The sequence below is a fragment of the Anabas testudineus genome, chromosome 16 (genome assembly GCF_900324465.2).
Source record: "Anabas testudineus chromosome 16, fAnaTes1.2, whole genome shotgun sequence".
NCBI lineage: Eukaryota > Metazoa > Chordata > Actinopteri > Anabantiformes > Anabantidae > Anabas > Anabas testudineus.
The window spans coordinates 13,636,217-13,659,527 of record NC_046625.1 but is presented as its reverse complement, the minus strand read 5'-3'; the positions used below and the strand labels follow the sequence as shown (position 1 = coordinate 13,659,527).

Below are 23,311 nucleotides of genomic sequence, written 5' to 3'. Positions count from 1 at the left end.
AATCTATGTTTTTTAATAATAATGCTGGTGGAAACATTCCTTATCCCTCAAATTTAAATAGCTACCTAAAAATCCCTGCTTTAACAGTGTATAAGAGCTGAAAGAGTCCCTGAGAGTGGCTGCGAAACAAACAGAATTAGCTGAAACACAACAAATTCTTTACTTCCCCTGAGTAAATCAATAGTTCAAGTTCAGGAAAGGAGAACTGTTATATTTTACATTAGATAAAGAAGTTGTTCTAGATATCACGCAACTGGACACTGACATCTGCTGGTTCAAAAATAAGGAATAAAATATTTGGTGAACATATTATCTGTCATTAAAATTGGAATTAGAAAAGCATCATGTAGGGTCCATAAAAATACAAATAATTTCATGATGAAGCAATTTAGGCCTAAATATCTACATTTCTGCTTCAGTGTCTTGATGTGACTGCCAGCATTTGCCTTAGCTTTAAGTTTTAAAGAACTGACATTAAAAACATTATGGTGACATGAAATATCCCATCTTCACTTTGAATAGTCTAAAACAAACCAGATAATATGCAAGATTGAAACCACTGATTTTAATATTTAACATTATACAACAAAGTAATAAACACAGTTATGGGTTAATTATATGCTATGATAAACGTTAATATGATTACTTATTAGCTTGGAAAATGTATTTTTTTTTTAAATTTTAAATTTTTTTAAAAATGTAAAACATTTAAATAGACTCATAAACTTTCACAAACACTGCATCACTGGTCTCAGTTATTTTGCTGAAGACATTACATGCTTACTTTGAGGCCTCTATATATATTTTATGCAGACTACATGAAAGCGCACTCGTATTTTCAGTTCTCTTTTTTCTACACCATGAAGAGGAGAAGAACCTGAAGGTGAGAGATTTTAATGTTCACACAGTTTTGTGTGAACATTATTAACTGTGTAGTTAATGTGAGAATGTGTCAAAGCTGAAGTAAAACTAACTCAAATGTATGTCTTAAAAATGAATATTGCAATAAATGTTTTGAAAAAGTCCAAACCTAGCCTCGTTTCTTACTTCCAGCAGACACATAAAGTACAATTAAGGGTCTTTTTTGTCACTTGTTAACAACTTGTACAAAACTATACTTAAGACTTTTTAAATTTCTACTTCTACTGCTCCTACTGCAGTAGAATTTGACTTTCACGTGCAGTGTGAACATAAACAGGAAGAGGGAAGTTAGTGTAAATTTGAAGTGAGGCCGGTCCTGTTTTTATGAAATGCAACTAAAGGTGAAAAAAAGGTTTTGTTCATTTGTTTCTGTTTCATCATTGTTGTTTTTTTTATTTTACCTAGTTAAACAGATATAAAACACATATTTAGCTTGATATCAGGGTAAACACATGATCAGACATTTGCAATGGAAGCAAAACTCAAAATTCACACACACACACACACACACACACATATACACACACACTTCCTGTGACATTAGCTCTAAGCATAATGTAAGAGGAGGAAATCTTGCCTTCACTTCTCGGCATCTCTGATAACCACCGTGTCAGGTAGAGTACATGTCATTTTTATACTGACAAATATTTTATATACATGTTTTATTTTCTTTGATTATGTTTTAATTAGATTAATTAGGCCATTTACTGCCTTGTTGTGTCAATCATTTATACCAACAAAATAGTGGGGTTGGTGGAGACTGTGGACGGGTTCAGTGAATGCATGTTGTGTGAAGTAATTAGCATGTCTTAAAACAGGAGAAGTCATGATTTTTAAAAGACATAGTACATAGATAAATACATAAATGCTTTTTAATTTTCAAAATAGGAAGTAACAGCACATCAAAAATTGTAACAAAAGATGATCACACATGCAAAACATGAAACATTTTATGAGCAAATAAATTAATTATAAGAGCTGATGAGATAAACTTTCAGTGCTTTTTTATGATTATATTGACACTAAACCCTGGAAATCTAAACCGTTCACAGAGAATAATTCCATATTATAATATTTTATATTCTCTATTAATGATTAATGGTGACTAACATAGATTTCCTTTCTGTTTTCCTCATATGACATAAAAAATCTGATTTTCTGTGTAACATTGTAGATGTTTGTAGTGAAAAGGGAATAGAAGCCAGAGTCAAAGGGGAACTACAAGAACCAGGAAATATATGTCACTGTGTTTTCAGATCTGAACCTGAGAAGACGAGATGGGTGTTTTCAAATGGCCTCTGTTCTTTGTGTTCCTTTGGTTTAAAGGTATTGTAAAGTCTCTAAACCTACAAATAATCTTTTGCTGTTTATGATCAGTCAGATTTTATATTTATTGTAACTCAGATTTAGGTGAATTTGTATATTTGTTGACTTTTCTTGTGTTCTCTGTTCTAATGTCGTCTTTTTCATTTGAATTTTATCACAGTTGTTCAAACTGAAGCCTCCACTTGGACCGCCACGGTGCCATCGTCAGTTCAAGGCATCGATGGATGCTTTGTGGTTATCCCCTGCTCATATAACTACCCAGAACCAGGGAAACAGATCACTGGATACACAGGGATTTGGTATACGAAGACAGATGATGTCATCTATCACAAAGACAAAAATCGAATTACGCAGGAGTATAAAGGACGGACAGAGCTGGTGGGAGACATAACACAGAAGAACTGTTCCCTGAAGATCGATCCCCTTAAAAGTGACCGAGGACCTTTTTATTTCAGAATTGAACTTGGAGGCTATAACCAGTATTCTTACAGAAAAAATGAAGTGTCCATTACAGTTATTAGTAAGTAATATTCATCTCTTTTAATAATAAAATGTAATAATTGTTCTTGTGGTCCCTTCATCTCACCTCAAAAGATCCCAGTTGAAACTTTTCAGCTCAGTGCTTAAAAGATGATGATGATCTACCCACTTCTGCACGTCATCTGCCTCACTCTTAATTTTTAAAAACTTGCTTTTACCTCACTTGCAAGTCGCTTTGGATAAAAGCATCTGCCAAATAAGTAATTGTAAATGTAAATATAAATGGATGCCATAAGAATTAGAGAAGAACTATGATGATGTAGAGCAAGTGGCCCAATAATCACACCTTCAGAGGTTGAACTCACAGTTTCTCATGCTCACATTGAAGTGTCTTTTGAAAAGACCACGAACCACAAGTTCCTGTGACAGCAGCTACACCAGCATCACTGTATCCTGAATGTCTCCACTAGAATCAGTGAAATTAAATTTAAGAAATAGTTTATAATTTATTTGGTGACCGAACAGATTGAAATTAAATTGACAGATGTATGAAATTGAAGACAAAAAACAAAGAACAAATTTTATGAACATGTTAAATAATTGAAATAACACTCGCTGTTTACATTTTTAAGTAGGGACAACCTAAAGCCTACAATACATACAGAAGGCTAAATAATTTACTGTGCCGTGTGAGAATTGCATACTTTAAAGACGTTAAAGAAAAGTAGTTATATTCTATATTTAGTCAGAGTGAGCAACGCCACATAACGGATCCTTTCCAACAAAAGTCTCTTGTGTGACCTTGTTGTTACAGGTGCCCCACATCCCACTGTCTCTGTGAAAGAAGAAGTAGTCGAGGGTCAAACTGTGTCTGCTTCCTGCTCTGTGTCTCACTCATGTCCCTCATCTCCTCCTGAATTCACCTGGACTCACTCTGGCGAGAAGCGTTTCCAATCACAGCAGCTTACCGATGGTCAGTGGAAGGCAACGTCTGTTCTGACCTTTCACCCCACCAGAGATGACCACAACAAGCCTTTATCATGCACTGTAAGATACAAAGGAGGTTTAGATGCGGGAACAAGCATCCAATGTTCTCAAAGTTAAATGTAAGTGTATACTGCAATACATATACGTGCAACATTGTATAGAAGACTGCTACTCAAAATAAAGAGGTGAATTCATGCGCTCGGTCTGAGACAAGGTCCCGTGGGAGCTCGCTGAGGCAAATCACATCATAAAACAATTGGGCCTGTCTGGCTTGTTAGTTGTATAAGTGTTTCTCTCTAACCAGTATCTCCACCAGCCTCAGCACCAGCAGTGGGTTGACAGGGGTGGTTGTGTTCAACAGGAAGAGAACAATAAAACAATAGACACTTAATAAATCTATTCATTTATATTACATATTGAATTTAGCTTTTTTTCTAACATGGCTGTAGTTTCTTTTTTTAATCTTATTGTTCCCAGCTCAGCTTTTGACACTATATAAAGAACATCACAGCATCATAAAGAGTTAATTGTATGTTTCTGTGCAGACGCCCCTGTGAATGTGACGGTTGACTACAAGTCACATGTAAAAGAAGGAGAAACTGTGCAGCTGACGTGCTCCAGTGAGGCTAACCCTCCTGCCAACAGCTACCTGTGGAAGAATAAAGCAGGTGCCCGGCTGCATCAGGGACAATCTTACAAGCTGATAAATGTCTCCAGACACACAGGTGCCCTGTACTGTACTGCCAACAATACAGTAGGAGAAAGCAAATCAAGCCCTGTGCAGCTCAATGTGTCATGTAGGTAAACAATCAAAAACACAAAGAGAAACTTGTTTAAATTTAAACATGATGAACATTTAATCAACTCCTACATTTGTTGTTCTGACAGTTGCCCCTGAGATTAAGAAAATCTCCTGCTCCTCAGAGGACGATGTGGTAAAGTGTGTGTGCATTGTGGAGTCCAGTCCTCCCAGCATGGTCCATTTTGTGCTTTCTGACAGAGTCTTATCAAGCACCAAGACAGAGACACATGGCTTTAATACCACTGAGACTCTGCACACTAAATCTGGATCTTCTGAGTTTGTCCAGTGTCTGGCAAACAACACGTTGGGCAATGTCAGCCACACATTCCCTTTAGCTGTCAATGGTAAGATGTAAAAATGTGTTTAGTATTTCTAGAAGGCCTGACCCATCTGTCATAAATAAAAATAGTTTGCATTATAACAATGACTTTACTTGGTTTCTGTTTGTCTAGGAAAGATGCAGAATCTCTATATTTTCATAGCTATTGGAGCAGGCACAGGTTTGGTGATACTTCTAATAGTATTTGGAGTTGTCCGAAAATGGTAAGTTGATATAGAAAGTATTTGTTGTCATTAATAAGAAGTAAAAAAAGCATATTTTTGTTTTTTTTTTCAACCTAAGTGCTACAGCAAATTTTCAAATCTGACAAGTTGAATAGATTTTGAAAGTTGGTTTAATTTAAAAAACAACAAAGTAACAACAAAAATGCACTAGAAAGCAAATTATGCATAGGAATATTAAATATTAAAAATGAATGAATTGCTTTGTTTTGTTCACTGCGGTAACAGAACATCAGCCTGCGCATTTTGTGTGTTCAGATCTGCAGTTTGCATTACTGGTTTCAGGGTTTGTTTAAAATGTCAATACTATATCTTGGTCTTAAATTCATAACCGTTATTCTGCCAGTAGGGGGAGAAGAGAAGATACTGCAGCATATGTCACAGAGACAGAGAAAGCTGTGGATCACCAGTATACCTCAACAAAAAGGTTTTAGTTATTCAACTTTTAATGATATAAATAATAAACCATTTATCAAAATGACAAAATAAAGCTAATGTTGTTTGGTCTTATGCATGTTTATGTGGATTTTTGTAAATATGTTTGTTTTATTACCCATTTTTGGTCCTTGTGTTTATAGGTTATTGAATATATCCACGTTATGAAGAATACTTCATCTTGAGCACTGAAAGTTAACTTCTAATGTTTTATAGAGGACCATAGTCTGTGTTTAGTTTTGTAGTTTGAGTTTATGTGTAAGGTGTTCATAGTGTTTTTCAGAGTCCTAAATTAAAACACATTATTCTGCTGGTAGGGGACCTGGAGATTTGCCAACATCTCATGACAGTGTCACCAAGACAACAGAGACTGTGGAGTTCCAGTACGACACAACAAAACACATTCACATACTGTTTATTTATTCATGCATTTGTTCTTTTGCAATAAACAAAAGTTTTCATGTAATTTAAAATGACACAGAGAAGAAAACATGTTTGCTTTCTGTGCTCTGTCAGAAAACAGATGGATGATGAAGATATACATTACCCTGAGGACCCTGATGATCATATATATGGCAACATAGAGGTATGTGCCGCTTCAGCTTCATTTATTTATTCATTATTTCCATGGACTTGAGAAATTAGTGAGTTAATTATGTTTCCCACACAGACTGATTCGGATGAAGAGATATATACCAATGTGTAAGATCACTGAACTCACTGGAAGAGCGGCTGCCATCTCTGTGCCTGTTGTCTGAACGATGTGGAGCAAAAAAGTTATAAAAATAAGGATAAGACTACTGTGTTAAAGACTGTATTTGCAAATACAATGTCAGAAAAGAGTAAAACGTGTGTAAGAAATGAAACCACAGAGAGAAAGAGAGCATTTGGTAGGAGATTTACTATGTATCATGTATTTTGCTTCAGCAATAAAACTCAACACTGCTAAGATGATATTTAGTCTGAATTCCCTTTATCTGACTTTATAAACCACCAAATGTAAACGTTTTAATCTCAGTTTGAGGAGAAACACGTTAAAATGGCTTTTCCATAATATAACAAATATCAATTAAATGTACTAACATCCACCTTAATTCAAAAACTGGCCTTTCTCAGTACTTACTCATACATGTTGGTCAGGTGGTGGTGCTTCAACACTGTTTAAGATCACTTAAGTCCACATACACATGTACAAAAGCAAAATATCAGACACAAAATGTTCATTCTGCTGAAGCCGACTTTGCCCAACTGGTGCCACTGACATTTGCTCTGGGTCTGATTATGGGGTAAAAATTACCGGTAGCCATGTCTTCCAAGAATCCTCCTATATTGAAAAGCAGCTACTGAAAATGTTATTAATCACTTGTGCAAAATGAAAGTGCAACAACCTACGTTAAAAACTTTAATGTGCATGTTTTGAAAAATCTAGTTTTGCTGAAGACATTACATTTGTATTTACACATACTTATTTTTGAGGTCTCTGCATATGTTTTATATAAACTATATAAAAGTGCATTCTTATTGTCTCTTCTCTTTTCTATGCCCTGATCAGCAGAAGAACCTAAAGGCAAGAAACAATATTAGTAAAAATACGAAGAATCATTTTAATATTCACTGAAAGATGAGACGACACAATTTTCTTCGTTAACTGTGAAATGAATGTGTGAATTTGTCAAAGCTGAAATAAAGCTGACTCAAATGTTCTGTATGGTTCTTACACACTGTAATGGAAATTTAAGCTCTTTGCATCTCCTGATATCTAACTTCCTCAAACACAACCTTCTGTTTTCTCACCAAAGTATGAAACAAATGTTGTCTTTTGATCAAGCCGTCTGGGTCTCTCAGGAACTATCACCTGGGTGTAAGATCCTACGGGAAACTCCTTCAAACCCACATCCCAGAAAGATAGTGACAACACTTACAAATGACAAAAGGTTGTGAAACCTACCTGGGGAGGTGTTCCCCAGGTATAAAAGCCCTGATTTTCCTTTGTCCGGGGTCTTTCTTCGTTCTAACCATTTAGTGTGTTTGATTGACCTTCTTTGCAAAGAATAAACCTTGTCGGCCGGCAGAAGTCTCCATTTCCTTACTCACCAGAGCAGAGAAAATTTCCACAACAGTTTGGTGTCAGGAGTGGGATCCCACGAGCAGCCGTCTGGGACGGAACGCGGACAGCGACAGGCCATCCTGGAAGAAAAAGTTTTCCAGCCTCCAAACCTCAAACCCTTCTGAGAAGGGAGGACTGACCGCAGTCGCCCCAGATCGTTGCCGCTGGGATTCCAAGAACGCAATTTAGCGAAATTCATCTGGTGAGCACTGAAATATTGACTTTTAATTTTTTTAATTTGGGGTTAAATTGATGTAATATTTCCTTTCTCTTATTATCCATAATTGAGTCGGTTTTATTATTTGTACCATTAAACGAAATAACAGGTCTTATTATTTGTTCCTTAAACGAAATATAAGGTTCTACATTTACATTTACATTTAGTCAATTTGGAGACGGGCATTTCATCACATGCCACAACTTTGTATCGCTATAATATCTGCGATACGCTTTTACCCAAAGTGACTTTTATCTGTTTCAAGAGATTACTTGTACCATAAAACAATATAGAAGGTTTAATAGCTGTTTTTTTTTCACATTTACATTTATTGATTTAGTAGACGCTTTTATCCAAAGCGAGTTCTATCTGTTTAGTTGTACCATAAAACAATATAGAAGATTTAAATAGCTGTTTTTTTTTCTTACATTTACTCATTTAGCAGATGCTTTTATCTAAAGCAAACAAGGCAAGCAAACAAAATAACGAAAATAAGGGTCTTAGCATTTGTTCCTTAAACGAAATACCGGCTTTTATCACTTGTGCCTAACAGAGTGGTCTTTATAGAGACGTCTGTATCGTAGCTGTCGCGCGTGGCCTCCACATTTGAGATGGGGAGTACGTTTTCCGGGGAGCGTGAGTCTCCGGAGGGACCGACTGTGGATGTTATGAGAAAGAAATATGGGGATAAAAGCTTAAAATTTTTAAATGTCTGGACAGCTGAGTTTGGATTTCCAATAGGGGGATCCCTCAGTCTCAAAAACATAGCACAATTAGAAGAAAAACTAAAAGGAAAAGAGCAACATATGAGAAGAAAAAAGAATATTGCTGTTAAAAAATTAGAAATAATGGAAATGCAAAAAGAATGTTTTCAGATGTGGAAAGGGGAAGCAGAGACCCGGAATAGGAAAACAATGCAGAAACAACTACCCTTTTCACAAGAAAAAACTGAAACTCAAGTAAAGCAGAATTTAAATACACAAAGAACACCAAACTCGCAGATCTCCTCTTCTTTGTTTCCAGAGTTGTCGGCTTTGAAGCTGGATCCAGACCTCGACGGCAACCCAACCCTTCCTTCTTCAGCTCCACCACCATACAACCCCACAACACTCAGAAGACAAGAAAGAGATTCCACTACACCACAACAAAGTACAGATTCTGAAGCAGCTCATCCTGAAATACCTGGTCCACCACAAAACTCGACGACCACATCTTCTCCAATTGCACATAGACTGCGCCATCCCAACCAAAATGCAGCCTTCAACATGCCCATGGTTGAAGTATCTGGACCAGAAGGCGCAACTTTAGTTTTTCGTCCATGGACTTCTGCTGACATCACAGCAGCCTCACAACATCTACCCAACCCCACAACATCAGGAAAAATATTTACTGAACAACTCCTCACATTTTGTCAAGAATTTAAACCCACAATGAATGAACTAAAGAGACTCTTGATCACCAAGATGAAACCCACTGACTGGCAAAAAATATCTCGCAAATTCCCATATATTGACGTCCGATGCAAACACATCACCTGGGAGGATGAATCTAATGCCCAATACAGAGATGCTGTCCGTCATCTTTGTGATGCATTCACTCATGCCTTTCCTGTAAAAGTTAACATGGAAAAAATCACGGCCTGCAAACAAAAGGATGACGAAAATCCTGATGAATTTCTCACTCGCCTGACAGAAGTATTCAACACCAACAGCGGCCTTCAACTGCCTGAAGAGGTAGGCAACACTCCAGATGTGTGGGAAATTCATCTCTGCAATTACTTTTTAAATGGACTACAACCAGACATTTCCTCAGCTGTTAAGAGTTCCTGCATTGGATGGAATGACGCACGCCTGTCTGAGCTTCGTAGACATGCCATACATGCCTATAACCAAACACTCACAAGGAAAAAGATAAAAGAAGAGACAAACCAGAAGGAGCTTCATTTGGCAGCAATAACCATGTATAACACAGTCAGAGAACAGAGACAATCAAGCTATGATCGTAGAAGGAATAATCGCAGTCACCACAAGAACTGGAGAATAAAACCCTCAAATGATATTTGTCACCTCTGTGGCCAACATGGACATTGGAAACGTGATTGTCACAGGTATACCACAGCAGCACCGGAAGACAAGTCGGATTGACAGAGGATGAGGGTTGTCGGAGAGGAATGGATTCCTGCTGACAAGCCAAACCAACTCATGAGACAAAAGGAAGGTACTGCACCCACACACATATACTGAACACAAGAATACACAATCCACTGAGATCTCAAACAACTGTTATTACTCTAACATATATTCAGTATACATCTGCCCACATTAAGTGTAAAATATATGTACTCTGTTGATTCATCAGGGCAAACAGTTAGAGAGAACATCCCCCTTCCACTCAAAGGTGTGGATAAATCTTTACAAATTTTAACATCAGGGCAAACAGTTAGAGAGAACATCCCCCTTCCACTCAAAGGTGTGGATAAATCTTTACAAATTTTAAACATGCCTTCTTACTCTCTGAAGTAAGAAGGACAAAGACCTGATGTGCAAATTAGGCCTCTGTTTGATCTCAACCCCAGACAGTGTCAAAGTCCACAGGCTATCTGATCTGGAACCAAATTGTTCACACTCCTTTGTTCACCATACCCCAGACCTGACACATACATATCAATGGAAGTTGCAAACAACAACGATCTCTTCTGAGTTCTTTACAGAAACAAGGACACTAGCTTCAACGGCTGCAACAGACTTCATGGCACCAGAGGATGTGCGTTGCACCTCTCATGTGCCACCAGGACCTGATGAGCCATATGAGAAAGTTGGTTGAGGGAAAGCTCTGACGAACATGTATTCACACATCAGAACAGCGGATTAATCGATTTTATTTTCACCAAAATTGCAGTGATATATTAAAAGTTTGACATATTTTGCGCACACTCAACAACAACAATCCAGCTGGTACCAAAAAAGCGCTTCTAACATTTTATTTTTTTTCTTCTTAATCTTTTTCCTTTTGCATGAATAACAACTTACCTAACTAACTACAAACTAACCTAACTATTACAACCCTATAGGAAGTCCCCAAGACACTGTGGGCTGTCAGTAAAATATATATTGATGACCTCATAATATGCAGTCCAACGAAGGAGCAGTGTGAAGCAAACAGTCAAACTCCTGAAGCATCTGGCTAAAAAGGGTCACAAAGCCAGCTTGTCTAAAAGTTCAATTTGTCCAGGGAAAAGTTGTTTTCCTAGGTCATGTCATCACTTCTGCAGGGAAAACTCTTTCACCAAAAAGAGCAGATGCAATTCAGAATCTTCCAAAATCCTACCAACCTTTTCCCCATTCTAGATAATGAACAAGAACATAATTGTGTTGCTGTCTTCCAACAGGTTTCCTCCCCAAGGCCAGATCTGCAAAACACACCCCTAACTAACCCTGACTTTCTTTTTGCAGATGACTCTACCTCGCGTGACCACAAACAGATCACAACAGAGTTGGATTTGCTGTTGTCACTAACCATGAGACTCTTGTCTCAGATTTACTATTCTGCACAAGCTGCAGAACTGATAGCATTGACAGACTAGCTAGCAACAAAGATCAACCATCTACACTGAATCTACATATGCATTTGGTGTCGTATATGATTTCGGCACTTTATGTAAACACAGACAGTTACTGAAATCTGATGGAACACCCACTAACCACCATGACAAGGTTGCGGCTCTGTTAGATGCCGTGCTACGCCCAAAATCGATTGCTGTTTGTAAATGCCTGGCTCACACTAACAACTCAGACTCTTTCTCTCTAGGAAATGCAAAAGCTGATGCCACTGCAAAGAACTGCTCTCCAACCTTTCATCTTCAATCCTGTATTTATTTCAACCCCAATCTCTTTACCCACCTCTCTTACAGCAATACAGTCCTTTGCCACACAACAAGAGAATCTGTTGTGGAATCGCTGTGGTGCCACACAGACAGAGGCAGTGTGGTGGGGACCTGATAACAAACATGACCTGTCTAACTATTTCTTTCCTCACTTTACAAAACTGACACATGGGCTGAACCATGTGTCAAAAGGGGGGAATATTGGACGCCATAACTCAACACTGGTTCACCAAAGGCTTTTTAGTTCAGGCTCAGTTCAGGCTCAGTTCAGGCTCAGTTCAGGCTCAGAAGTTCTGTCAATCATGCATGGTTTTGTGCTACACACAACACAGTCTCTCAACAGATGAAGTCAGCCCTTCCACCACCAGCTTCCACATCACTCCATGACCTCCAACCAGGGAACTGGGTGGTGACAAAGGACCTCAGAAGAAAAGGCTGACACTCCAAATGCTGGCGAGGCCCATTCCAGGTGCTCCTGACAACACACACTGCTATGAAGATCGCAGAGAGATCTACATGGATACACGCTGCCTGCAGAACTCAGCTGTCAACGTGAGCTGAGCCAACAGAGGAACTCAGCTGACAACGAGAGGACCGACAATGGGAGGAACACCAACAGGAGAACCGCCAACGGGAGAACGTCAACGTCAGAACCGGCAACGGGAGAACCGTCAACAGGAGAACCGTCAACGGGAGAACGTCAACGTCAGAACCGGCAACGGGAGAACCGTCAACAGGAGAACCGTCAATGGCAAAGCACAAGAAGAGAGGACACAAGGAACCAATCTGTACATTCAACATACACCAACCGGAAGTGCAGGACTGAGAACCCAAAACATCTCCACAGAACTACACCATGCACCACTGACTTTCTCATGTTTGACAACACTGATAGACACCTACACCTACACACCTGCCAAAACTGTCATTCTGACAAGAGGAACAATGCAAACACTAATGATGCCGACCAAAATTCAGCTTTGTTTCACATTCTTGATCCATATCATTACTCCAGCTCAGATTCGGACTCTGATGATGACATTCTGTAAACAATCTCTCTTTTTCCATTTTCTCTTAAACAACTGCCATGATGATACATTTTAAAATCCAGAGAAATGAGTGCGTTAGATAATTCAGTTGTGATTATTATTATTATTATTTTTTTTTTTCAATTCTTTTATTTTACATTATTTTAATTTTTTTTGTTTTGTTTTTTGTTTTTGTTTTGTTTTGTTTTTTGTTTTGTTTTTTTTTGTTTTTTCTTTTCTGTTACTGCTGATCAAGTATCTTTGCTTTGTATTTTATTTCTACTACTCTTCTTTTCTGTTCCGTTTTTTCCATCATTGTCTAATGGTAATAGAAATTCTTTTTTTTTTTCAACTCATATTATTTTATTTATTATAAGTTTTTTTTTCTATTGTTGTTGTTGTTATCATCTCAGTTGTGACTATTTTTCTATTTTTACTTTTTATTTATTTATTTTTTTTTTTTTTTCTTCTCTTTTCTGTTATTGTTGACTAACGGCCAAGCATCTTTGCTTTGTATTATCTTATTTCTACTACTATTTTTTTTTTTTTTTTTTTTTATTATTATTTATTTTTTATTCCGTCATTGTCTAATGGTTAACGACTCATATTATTATTTTATTTTATTTTATTTTATTTTATTTTATTTTATTTTATTTTATTTTATTTTATTTTATTTTATTTTTATCTAATGATTAATGAATAATCAAAAGGGAGGAATTGTAATGGAAATTTAAGCTCTTTGCATCTCCTGATATCTAACTTCCTCAAACACAACCTTCTGTTTTCTCACCAAAGTATGAAACAAATGTTGTCTTTTGATCAAGCCGTCTGGGTCTCTCAGGAACTATCACCTGGGTGTAAGATCCTACGGGAAACTCCTTCAAACCCACATCCCAGAAAGATAGTGACAACACTTACAAATGACAAAAGGTTGTGAAACCTACCTGGGGAGGTGTTCCCCAGGTATAAAAGCCCTGATTTTCCTTTGTCCGGGGTCTTTCTTCGTTCTAACCATTTAGTGTGTTTGATTGACCTTCTTTGCAAAGAATAAACCTTGTCGGCCGGCAGAAGTCTCCATTTCCTTACTCACCAGAGCAGAGAAAATTTCCACAACAACACTCGCTATCTTGCACTTCACACGGCTGACTGCTCTAGCACTGTGCATGACCTTTTTTTTTTTTTGCAATGAAAATAATTATCATTTTTTAACTTCTTCTCCTTCTCTGGGGTTTTGAGTCAGTTTGCATCCAAAGATGTTGCATTGCTGCCATCTGTAGTTATCAATTCTTATTGAGTCGCCTTAATCAAATTCTCTTCATAAGTCCAGATCATTAGGAAGTTATACTGTATACACGTCATCTGTCTAATGAAGAAAAAAAAAATAAATAAATAAATAAAAAATTATATATATACATACACACACTATTCAAAATATCCTTTAAATCATTTGTCTTTACGCCTCTCCTCCTGAAGTCCTCTATCATGTCTCCACTTTTATGGCTGTACCTCCTACATCTCACCACAACATGTTCAACTGTTTCTGGCTCCTGTCTCTGCACATCCCATTTTCATGTTTACCTATTAAATGTAATCTAATGTTTAAATTACTGTGTCCTATTCTTAATCTGGTAAAAAACACTTCTGTCTGTTTGTTCTTACTCCACACTGTCCCACTTTGCTCTGTATTATATACAGATTCCTGCCCTTCTTCTCCTGGTCCCAGCAATGCTGTCACTTTCTATTCCATACAATATTCTTCTTCTCTGACTTTGACAATTTAATATTGATGTCTATATATTCTTGATTGAAGTTATCTCATGTCCAGCCATGTCTGCATGAGCAGGAGTCCACACAAACCTAATTTCCATACCCTAATCTACAGCTTCTGAATGTAATGACAGCAGTTTGAACAGTAGGTCCTGTCTGTTCTTGGATGAACTGGACCTAATGTTGTACAGAACAGAAGCAGAGTCACTGCATATTAGAACCTGACCTGGATTAATTCACCTTATCCACTCTAACGCTAATACTGTATACATTTCCACTGAATAGACACTCAAATCATCTAATGTTCTTTTAAATATGTCAGTTCTATGACTTGACACTGTAACTGCAGCACAAGTTCTGTCAGACCTTGGAACCTTAGATCCATCTGTAATTCACTACTTCCAAATCTACTACTGGACTCTACAAACTCCATAGTGGAATCATAGGCCAAATCACAGTTGGGCAAAAAACCCTCTGTAAGACTTTCATCTCTGTTGCTGCTTCATCTCCCACCCGCCCAAAACTCTCCTTACTCATGCCCCTTGTTTTCCAACAATCCTCTAAAATCTTCTCTTCGTGGGATGGTCACCCATAGATCCATTTAAACGTATCCAATAATTAACCAATAGTTACTTTCTCTGTAGTCACCGTGGTATTTAGCAACTGATCCATACACAACACTCCCATAATCTAAACAAGACCTTATTAAAGATTTATAGATATATCTCAGTGATAGAACATCTGCTCCCCATACCAGCCCGACTATCACTAGCTGCATGAAGGACTCCATGGCCAGAGATCAGACAGGACAGAACTGGGTAGTCAATCTTTAATTATGTTGACAGAACACAGTAAATCAATGAATAGAATGAAACAGTCACTAGAAGGAAAGAGATGAGGTAGGGTGAGTATGGTGGTCTGGTTGGAAACCGAAAGTGACGTCAAAACCTAGATGGCCGACCAACGGAGAGCACATGGACAAAATGGAGGACAATGGAGATGGTGGATGGGGGCGACGGAGAGCCAGTGGAGAGTGTCCAGGAGTGTAACCAGATCACAATGAGAAAACAGTCACAGAGTGTGATGAAACCCAATGTCCAAAGCAATGCACATAAATGTCTTAAACCGGTGTGGGAAAAACAGGCCGGGGGAAACACAGGCAGTCCAAACAATGAATCCAAAAGGCTAAACCCAGGTCAAGGGTAATCCAGGTCAAACACAGTTATGGCAGTTCAGAGGTAAGTCCGGCAGGCAAAATCCACAACAGAAAGACAATCCAGGTCGAAACACAAAGGCGGTCCAAACAGTCAGAGCAGGGAAAAGAACAACGAGGGAGAAAACAGAACAGAGGGAAAACTCACAGAACCAGAGGGGAATCAGGTTCAGGTCAGGCTGGTCCAATGAGGGGGAATCCAGGGTAGACAGAGTAGAAAGGGTACAGGTCCGGGAAAGGGAATCAGGCAGGTCCAGGTACAGGTTTGGTACCGTGAGCAGGGGGGAAAGACGGGGAATAAACAGAACTCACAGTGTTTCGACCTGGATTGTCTTTCTGTTGTGGATTTTGCCTGCCGGACTTACCTCTGAACTGCCATAACCGTGTATGACCTGGATTACCCTTGAGCTGAGTGTAGCCTTTTGGATTCATTGTTTGGACTGCCTGTGTTCATTACCCCAGCCTGTTTTTCCACACCGGTTTTAGACATTTATTGGATTTCATCACATTCTGTGACTGTTTTCATACATCTTCAGTGTAAAACTTTAAAGTGAAAGTGAATGTTACATGAACTACATCACAATTGCATTTCTGTTTTGCAGGAATGTCCTTCCATGACTAAAGAGATACTAATTCAGTATTTCTTGAAGGACTGTTTTTAAAATGGAGGAGCCTGGCCAGCTCTCCTGCTGATGCACATCTTGACAAACTGTGAAAAAGAGTTCTGAGGAATTGAAGGTAAGTAAACTTTTACCTCACTTGCAAAAGACCAAGTGTGAAAATAAACAGGAAGAGGGTTAAAACAGGCCCTGCTTTAGTGTTGCGAGTTACCTAGTTAAACAGAAATAAAACACAGCTTTAGCTTGATGTCAGGATAAATGCATGATCAGATCAGATTTGCATTCAAAGTTCAAGATAAACACGCACACACTTCTGTGACATTAGCTCTACGAATAAAGTAAGAGAAAGAAATTCTTCTTTTCACATTTCTGCATTTCTGATAACCTCTTTGTCAGGTAGAGTACATGTTTTATTTCCTTTCTCTAGTCTATTTACATGTTTCAATAAAGATTTAAATATGATTTGATTAGATTAATTAAGCCATTTACTGCCTCGGTGTGTCAATTATTTATACCAATAAAATAGTGGGGTTGGTGGAGACTGTGGACGGGTTCAGTGAATGCATGTTGTATAAGGTAATTAGCATATCTTTAAACAGGAGAAGTTGTGATTTTTAAAAGACATAATACATAAATAAATACATAAATACATTTTCAAAGTAGTGACATGACAGCACATCAAAAATTGTAACAACAGTTGATCACACATGAAAAACGTAAAACATTTTACGAGCAAATAAACTAATTATAAGAGCTGATGAGATAAACTTTCATTGCTTTTGTATGATTATATTGACACTAAACCCTGGAAATCTAAACCGCTCACGGAAAATAATTTTATTTTATAATTTTCAATATTCTCTGTTAATGATTAATGGTGACTAACATACATTTCTTTAATATTTTCCTCACATGACACAAAAATCTGATTTTCTGTGTACATTGTAGATGTTTGTAGTAAAAAGGGAATAGATGCCAGAGTCATCTCTGTTCAAAGGGGAACCTCAAGAACCAGGAAATATATGTCACTGTGTTTTCAGATCTGAACCTGAGAAGACGAGATGGGTGCTTTCAAATGGCCTCTGTTCTTTGTGTTCCTTTGGTTTAAAGGTATTGTTAAGTCTCTTCACCTACAAATAATCTTTTGTTGCTCATGAGCAGTCAGATTTTATATTTATACTCAGATTTAGGTGAATTTGTATATGAGTTGACTCTTCGGTCAGAATCTTGTGTTCTCTGTTCTCATGTCGTCTTTTTCATTTGAATTTTATCGCAGTTGTTCAAACTGAAGCCTCCACTTGGACCGCCACGGTGCCATCATCAGTTCAAGGCATCAATGGATCTTGTGTGGTTATCCCCTGCTCATATAACTACCCGGAATCAGGAAAACAGATCACTGGATACACAGGGATTTGGTATAAGGTGATAGAGGATGTCATCTATCACAAAGACAACAATCAAATTAAGCAGGAGTATAAAGGACGGACAGAGCTGGTGGGAGACATAACACAGAAGAACTGTTCCCTGAAGATCGATCCCCTTCGTCAAAGTGACCGAGGACCTTTTTATTTCAGAATTGAACTTGGAGGCTATAACCGGTATTCTTACAGAAACAATGAAGTGTCCATTACAGTTATTAGTAAGTAATATTCATCTCTTTTAATAATATAATATAATAATTGTTCTTGTGGTCCCTTGACCTCAACTCAAAAGATCCCAGTTGAACCTTTTTAGCTCAGTGGTTACACATTGATGGAATGATCTACACACCTCCGCAGACCAGGAACCACAGGTTGCAGTGACAGCAGCTACACCATCATCACTGTATCCTGAATGTCTCCAACAGAATCAGTGAAATTAAATTTAAGAAACAAATGTATTTGGTGACAGAACAGATGAAATTAAATTTACAGATGTATGAAATTAAAGACAAACAGAACAAATGTTAAGAATTTCCTACATGTTAAATTCTGGGTCTTCATCATTTTTATCAATCCTGAAGTTTGAAATAACATTCACTGTTTAATTTATAAGCGTGCCATATGTGAATTGCACACAACTCCACTTTCAGTTTGTAGACACATACTGAAACTGCTGCTGTGTGGTGACCACAGATATTTAAAGACGCCAAAGAAAAATAGTTATATTCTATATTCAGTCAGAGTGAATGTTGATGACAGCAGCAACGCTACACAACAGATCCTTTTTAACAAAAGTCTCTTGTGTGACCTTCTTGTTCTTACAGGTGCCCCACAGCCCACTGTCTCTGTGAAAGAAGAAGTAGTCGAGGGTCAAAATGTGTCTGCTTCCTGCTCTGTGTCTCACTCATGTCCCTCATCTCCTCCTGAATTCACCTGGACTCACTCTGGCGAGAAGCATTTCCAATCACAGCAGCTTACCGATGGTCAGTGGAAGGCAACGTCTGTTCTGACCTTTCACCCCACCAAAGCTGATCACAACAAGCCTTTATCATGCACTGTGAGATACAAAGGAGGTTTAGAGCGGAAACAAGCATCCAATGTTCTCAAAGTTAAATGTAAGTGTAAATAACAGCAAGGATAAAAGTAAATGATTCAAACAAGATGTCTGTAAAGAACATCACAGCATCATAAAGAGTTAAATAATCAACGTAAACAATCAAAAACACAAAGAGAAACTTGTTTTAATTTAAACATGATGAACATTTTAATCAACTCCTACATTTGTTGTTCTGACAGTTGCCCCTGAGATTAAGAACATCTCCTGCTCCTCAGAGGATGATGTGGTAAAGTGTGTGTGCATTGTGGAGTCCAGTCCTCCCAGCATGGTCCATTTTGTGCTTTCTGACAGAGTCTTATCAAGCACCAAGACAGAGACACATGGCTTTTAATACCACTGAGACTCTGCACACTAAATCTGGATCTTCTGAGTTCGTCCAGTGTCTGGCAATCAACACATTGGGCAATGTCAGCCTCACGTTACCTTTAGCTGTCAATGGTAAGATGTAAAAATGTGTTTAATATATCTAAAAAGGCCTGATCCATCTGTCACACATAAAAATAGTTTGCATTATATCAATGACTTCACTTGGTTTCTGTTTGAACAGGAAAGATGCAGAATCTCTATATTTTCATAGCTATTGGAGCAGGCACAGGTTTGGTGATACTTCTAATAGTATTGGGAGTTGTCAGAACAAGGTAAGTTGATATAGAAAGTATTTGTTGTCCTTAATATTATGTAAAAAAATCACAGGATACTGCAGAGTATGTCAAAGAGACAGAGAAAGCTGTGGATCACCAGTATACCTCAACAAAAAGGTTTTGGTTATTCAACCTTTAGTTATATAAAGAATAAACCGTTTGTCAAAATAAGAAAATGAAGCTAATATTGTTTGGTGTTTGTGGATTTTGGTAAATATGTTTGTTTTATTACCCATTTTTGGTCCTTTAAATGTTTATAGGTTATTGAATATATCCACGTTATGAAGAATACTTTATCTTGAGCACTGAAAGTCAACTTCGAGTGTTTTATAGAGGATCATAGTCTGTGTTTAGTTTTGTAGTTTGAGTTTATGTGTAAGGTGTTCATAGTGTTTTTCAGTGTCCTAAATTAAAACACATTATTCTGCTGGTAGGGGACCTGGAGATTTGCCAATATCTTATGACAGTGACACCAAGACAACAGAGACTGTGGAGTTCCAGTATGACACAACAAAACACATTCACACATTCACATTCTGTTTATTTATTCATGCATTTGTTCATTAGCAATAAAAAAAGTTTTTATGTAATTGAAAATGACACAGAGAAGAAAACATGTTTTCTTTCTGTGCTCTGTCAGAAAACAGATGGATGATGAAGACAATCATGACCCTGATGATCCGGAGGATCATATATATGGCAACATGGAGGTTTGTGCAGCTTCAGCTTCATTCCTTTATTCATTATTTCCATAGACTTGAGAAAAGAGTGAGTTAATCATGTTTCCTACACAGACTGACTGTGATGAAGAGATATATGCCAATGTGTAAGATCACTGAACTCACTGGAAGAGCGGCTGCCATCTCTTGTGCCTGCCGTTTGTCTGATGTGGAGCAAAAAAGAAAAAGTTATAAAAATAAACAACATTATCATATATGTGTGTGTGTCTGTTGGGTAAGAAAGTCAAAGATAATCAAAGACTGTATTTGCAAACACAGTGTCAGAAAAGAGTAAAATAAAACGTGTGTAAGAAATTAAACCACAGAGAGAAAGACAGCATCTGGTAGGAGATTTACTATGTATCATATGTTTTGCTTTAGCAATAAAACTCAACACTGCTAAGATGATATTTGGTCTGAATCCTCTTTATCTGACTTTATAAACCACCAAATGTTACCGTTTTAATTTCAGTTTGAGGACAAATGTGTTAAAATGGCTTTTCCATAATATAACAACTATAATTTAAATGTACTAACATCCACCTCTTAACTCATAAATTGGCCATTCTCAGTACTTACTTATACATGTTGGCCAGGTGGTGGTGCTTCAACACTGTTCAAGATCACTTATGTCCACATACACATGTACAAAAGCAAAATATCAGACACAAAATGTTCATTCTGCTGAAGCCGACTTTGCCCAACTGGTGCCACTGACTCTTGGTCAAAAAATACCAGTAGCCATGTCTTCCAAGAACCCTCTACTCATACTATTGTACAACGTAGGTGTCAGATCAGCCTTTTGACATGGTGGTTACAAATATACAGGACTGGATTATACAGTCCACAGATTTGAAAGTTGTCATATTTCTCTTTACTCCTCCTTTATTAAACCTTACAGCAGTTATTGGAAATGATATTATTCACTCTGTAAGATGAAAGTGTAACAACCTACATAAAAAACTTTAATGTGCACGTTTTGCCTCACTCCAATTTTAATTCAATTCAAACGAAAATCTAATTTTTTCGAAAATATTACATTTTTATTTACACATGCTTGTTTTTGAGTTCTCTGCCATGTATTTTATGTATATATCTATATGAAAGTGCATTCTTGTTTATAATATCCTTCAAATAATTTGTCTTTAAGCCTCTCCTCCTGAAGTCCTCTATCATGTCTCCACTTTCATACCTCCTACATCTCACCATAACATGTTCAACATGTTCATGTTTCTGGCTCCTGTCTCTGCACATCCCATTTTCATGTTTCCCTATTAAATGTAATGTAATGTTCAAATTACTGTGTCCTATTCTTAATCTGGTACAAACCACTTCTTTCTGTCTGTTCTTACTCCACACTCGGTCCTCTCCCACTTTGCTCTGTATTATATACAGATTTCTGCCCTTCCTCTCCTGGTCCCAGCAACACTGTCACTTTCTGTTCCATAAAATACTCTTCCTCTCTGACCTTGACAATTTAATATTCATGTCTATATGTTCTTGATTTAAATCTTGCTTGGCTACTTGAGCAGGAGTCCACACAATTTTTAATTTCTATTTTCCATACCCTGACTTACAGCTTCTAAATATAATGACAGCTGATTTAACATTGAGTCCTGTCTGTTTTTGGATGAGCTGGACCTAATGCTGTACAGGACAGAGACACAGTCACTGCATATTAATACATGGCCTGGAATAATTCACCTTATTCACTTTCAACACTAATACTACTGTATACATTTCCACTGAATAGACACTCAAATCATCCAATGTTCTTTTAAATATGTCAGTTTTATGACTCAGCACTGTAACTGCAGCACAAGTCCTGTCAGATCTTGGATCCTTAGATCCATCTGTAATTCACTACTTCCAAATCTACTACTGGACTCTACAAACTTCATAGTGGAATCATAGGCCAAATCACTGTTAGGCAAAAAACCCTCTGTAAGACTTTCATCTCTGTTGCTGCTTCATCTCTCACCCGTCCAAAACCCAAAGTGCATCCCTAAAAAAACGAAACGACTCAACCTGTTCTAATACAGCTCTATATAACTTTAACTCACATTCTTCTTTCTTTCTCATCCCTGTAAAAAACATTATCTTTGACTTCTCTACTGAAAATCTAAATCCCCATTTCATCCCCCATTCTTCTACTTGTTTTATCCCCTCCTGCATTTTATTTACTAGGTGTATTTTATTTCTTCCATAATGCTCCATCATAAGCTCCATCATCTTCCTATGTCTGGAGGTATCTCATCAAAGATGAACTAATTGCACTTCATTGAGGAGTTCCTTCAACCACTTCAGATTTGTTGAATAACTCCCGGCCCACCTTACCTGGATACTTCTTCTTCCATCCAAAAAGTCTCAAAGGCCTTTTCTGCATCGATAAACATGACCACTACAAGCTCTTTGTTCACATGAGGCCTTCTTATCTCGTGCTCCAAACACAAAACCGGATCCGTAGTACTGTACCTCTCCCTTTCCTAAAACCACTTTGACACTTGTTCATTAAGTTATATTTCTACAGATAATATGTCAGTCTGTCATTCACCATTCTTTCCATAATTTTTTCACACATTAGATGTTAAAGCCATTGGCCTTTAACTTCCAGGTTTGCTCTGAACCTTTCCTGGTTTCTTTATTGGAAGTACATTAACTACAGTCAGTGGCTACACTGACTGGAAGTTTTTAAGTATTAAAAATACTCCTTACTTTAGTCATGTTAAATTGAATGACCAATGATATCTCATACATCTTCAGTGTAAAACTTTAAAGCGAAAGTGATTTACATAAAATAAATCACAATTGCATTTCTATTTTGCAGGAATGTCCTTGACTAAAGAGATACTAATTCAGTATTTCTTGAAGGACTGTTTTTAAAATGGAAGAGCCTGACCAGCTCTCTTGCGGATGCACATCTTGACAAAATGTGAAAAATAGTTCTGCAGAATTAAATGTCAGCAAACTTTTACCTCACTTGCACAAGACTAGGTGTGAAAATAAACAGGAAGAGGGACCTTAGTGTACATTTAAAGTGAGGCAGGCCCTGTTTTATTTATTTAT

The 23,311-nt window shown here is 37.5% G+C and overlaps 3 protein-coding genes and 1 long non-coding RNA gene across 4 annotated transcripts in view; all 4 read left to right on the top strand.

Annotated features, from left to right (window-relative positions):
- The first annotated feature begins 1,486 nt into the window (after nucleotides 1–1,486).
- On the top strand, nucleotides 1,487–7,158 carry LOC113169924 (sialic acid-binding Ig-like lectin 14). The gene is given in 12 exon segments (XM_026371721.1): nucleotides 1,487–1,535; nucleotides 2,178–2,247; nucleotides 2,408–2,767; nucleotides 3,542–3,795; nucleotides 3,797–3,833; nucleotides 4,260–4,511; nucleotides 4,603–4,860; nucleotides 4,969–5,059; nucleotides 5,424–5,504; nucleotides 5,830–5,895; nucleotides 6,029–6,098; nucleotides 6,183–7,158. Coding segments are annotated over 11 exon segments (1,554 nt in total). The 5' UTR covers nucleotides 1,487–1,535; nucleotides 2,178–2,198; the 3' UTR covers nucleotides 6,219–7,158.
- Nucleotides 7,159–8,652: 1,494 nt separating this feature from the next.
- On the top strand, nucleotides 8,653–10,946 carry LOC113169931. The gene is made up of 2 exons (XM_026371732.2): nucleotides 8,653–10,233; nucleotides 10,306–10,946. Exon 1 carries the CDS (start codon nucleotides 8,685–8,687, stop codon nucleotides 9,978–9,980), a length of 1,296 nt encoding a protein of 431 aa, XP_026227517.1. The 5' UTR covers nucleotides 8,653–8,684; the 3' UTR covers nucleotides 9,981–10,233; nucleotides 10,306–10,946.
- A 6,408-nt stretch (nucleotides 10,947–17,354) lies between these two features.
- The window catches only part of LOC113169917 (B-cell receptor CD22-like), an 88,519-nt gene continuing 82,562 nt past the window's right edge, over nucleotides 17,355–23,311 (top strand). Inside the window, exons 1-3 of the mRNA XM_026371712.1 lie at nucleotides 17,355–17,457; nucleotides 17,624–17,986; nucleotides 18,593–18,883. Of these exons, the coding sequence (XP_026227497.1) occupies nucleotides 17,409–17,457; nucleotides 17,624–17,986; nucleotides 18,593–18,883 (703 nt within the window). The 5' untranslated portion in view covers nucleotides 17,355–17,408. The remainder of the gene's footprint in view (nucleotides 17,458–17,623; nucleotides 17,987–18,592; nucleotides 18,884–23,311) is intronic.
- Nucleotides 19,608–20,197, top strand: LOC113169959. Its single transcript, XR_003299611.1, has 3 exons — nucleotides 19,608–19,643; nucleotides 19,961–20,026; nucleotides 20,167–20,197. It is a non-coding gene; the product is annotated as an uncharacterized LOC113169959 (long non-coding RNA).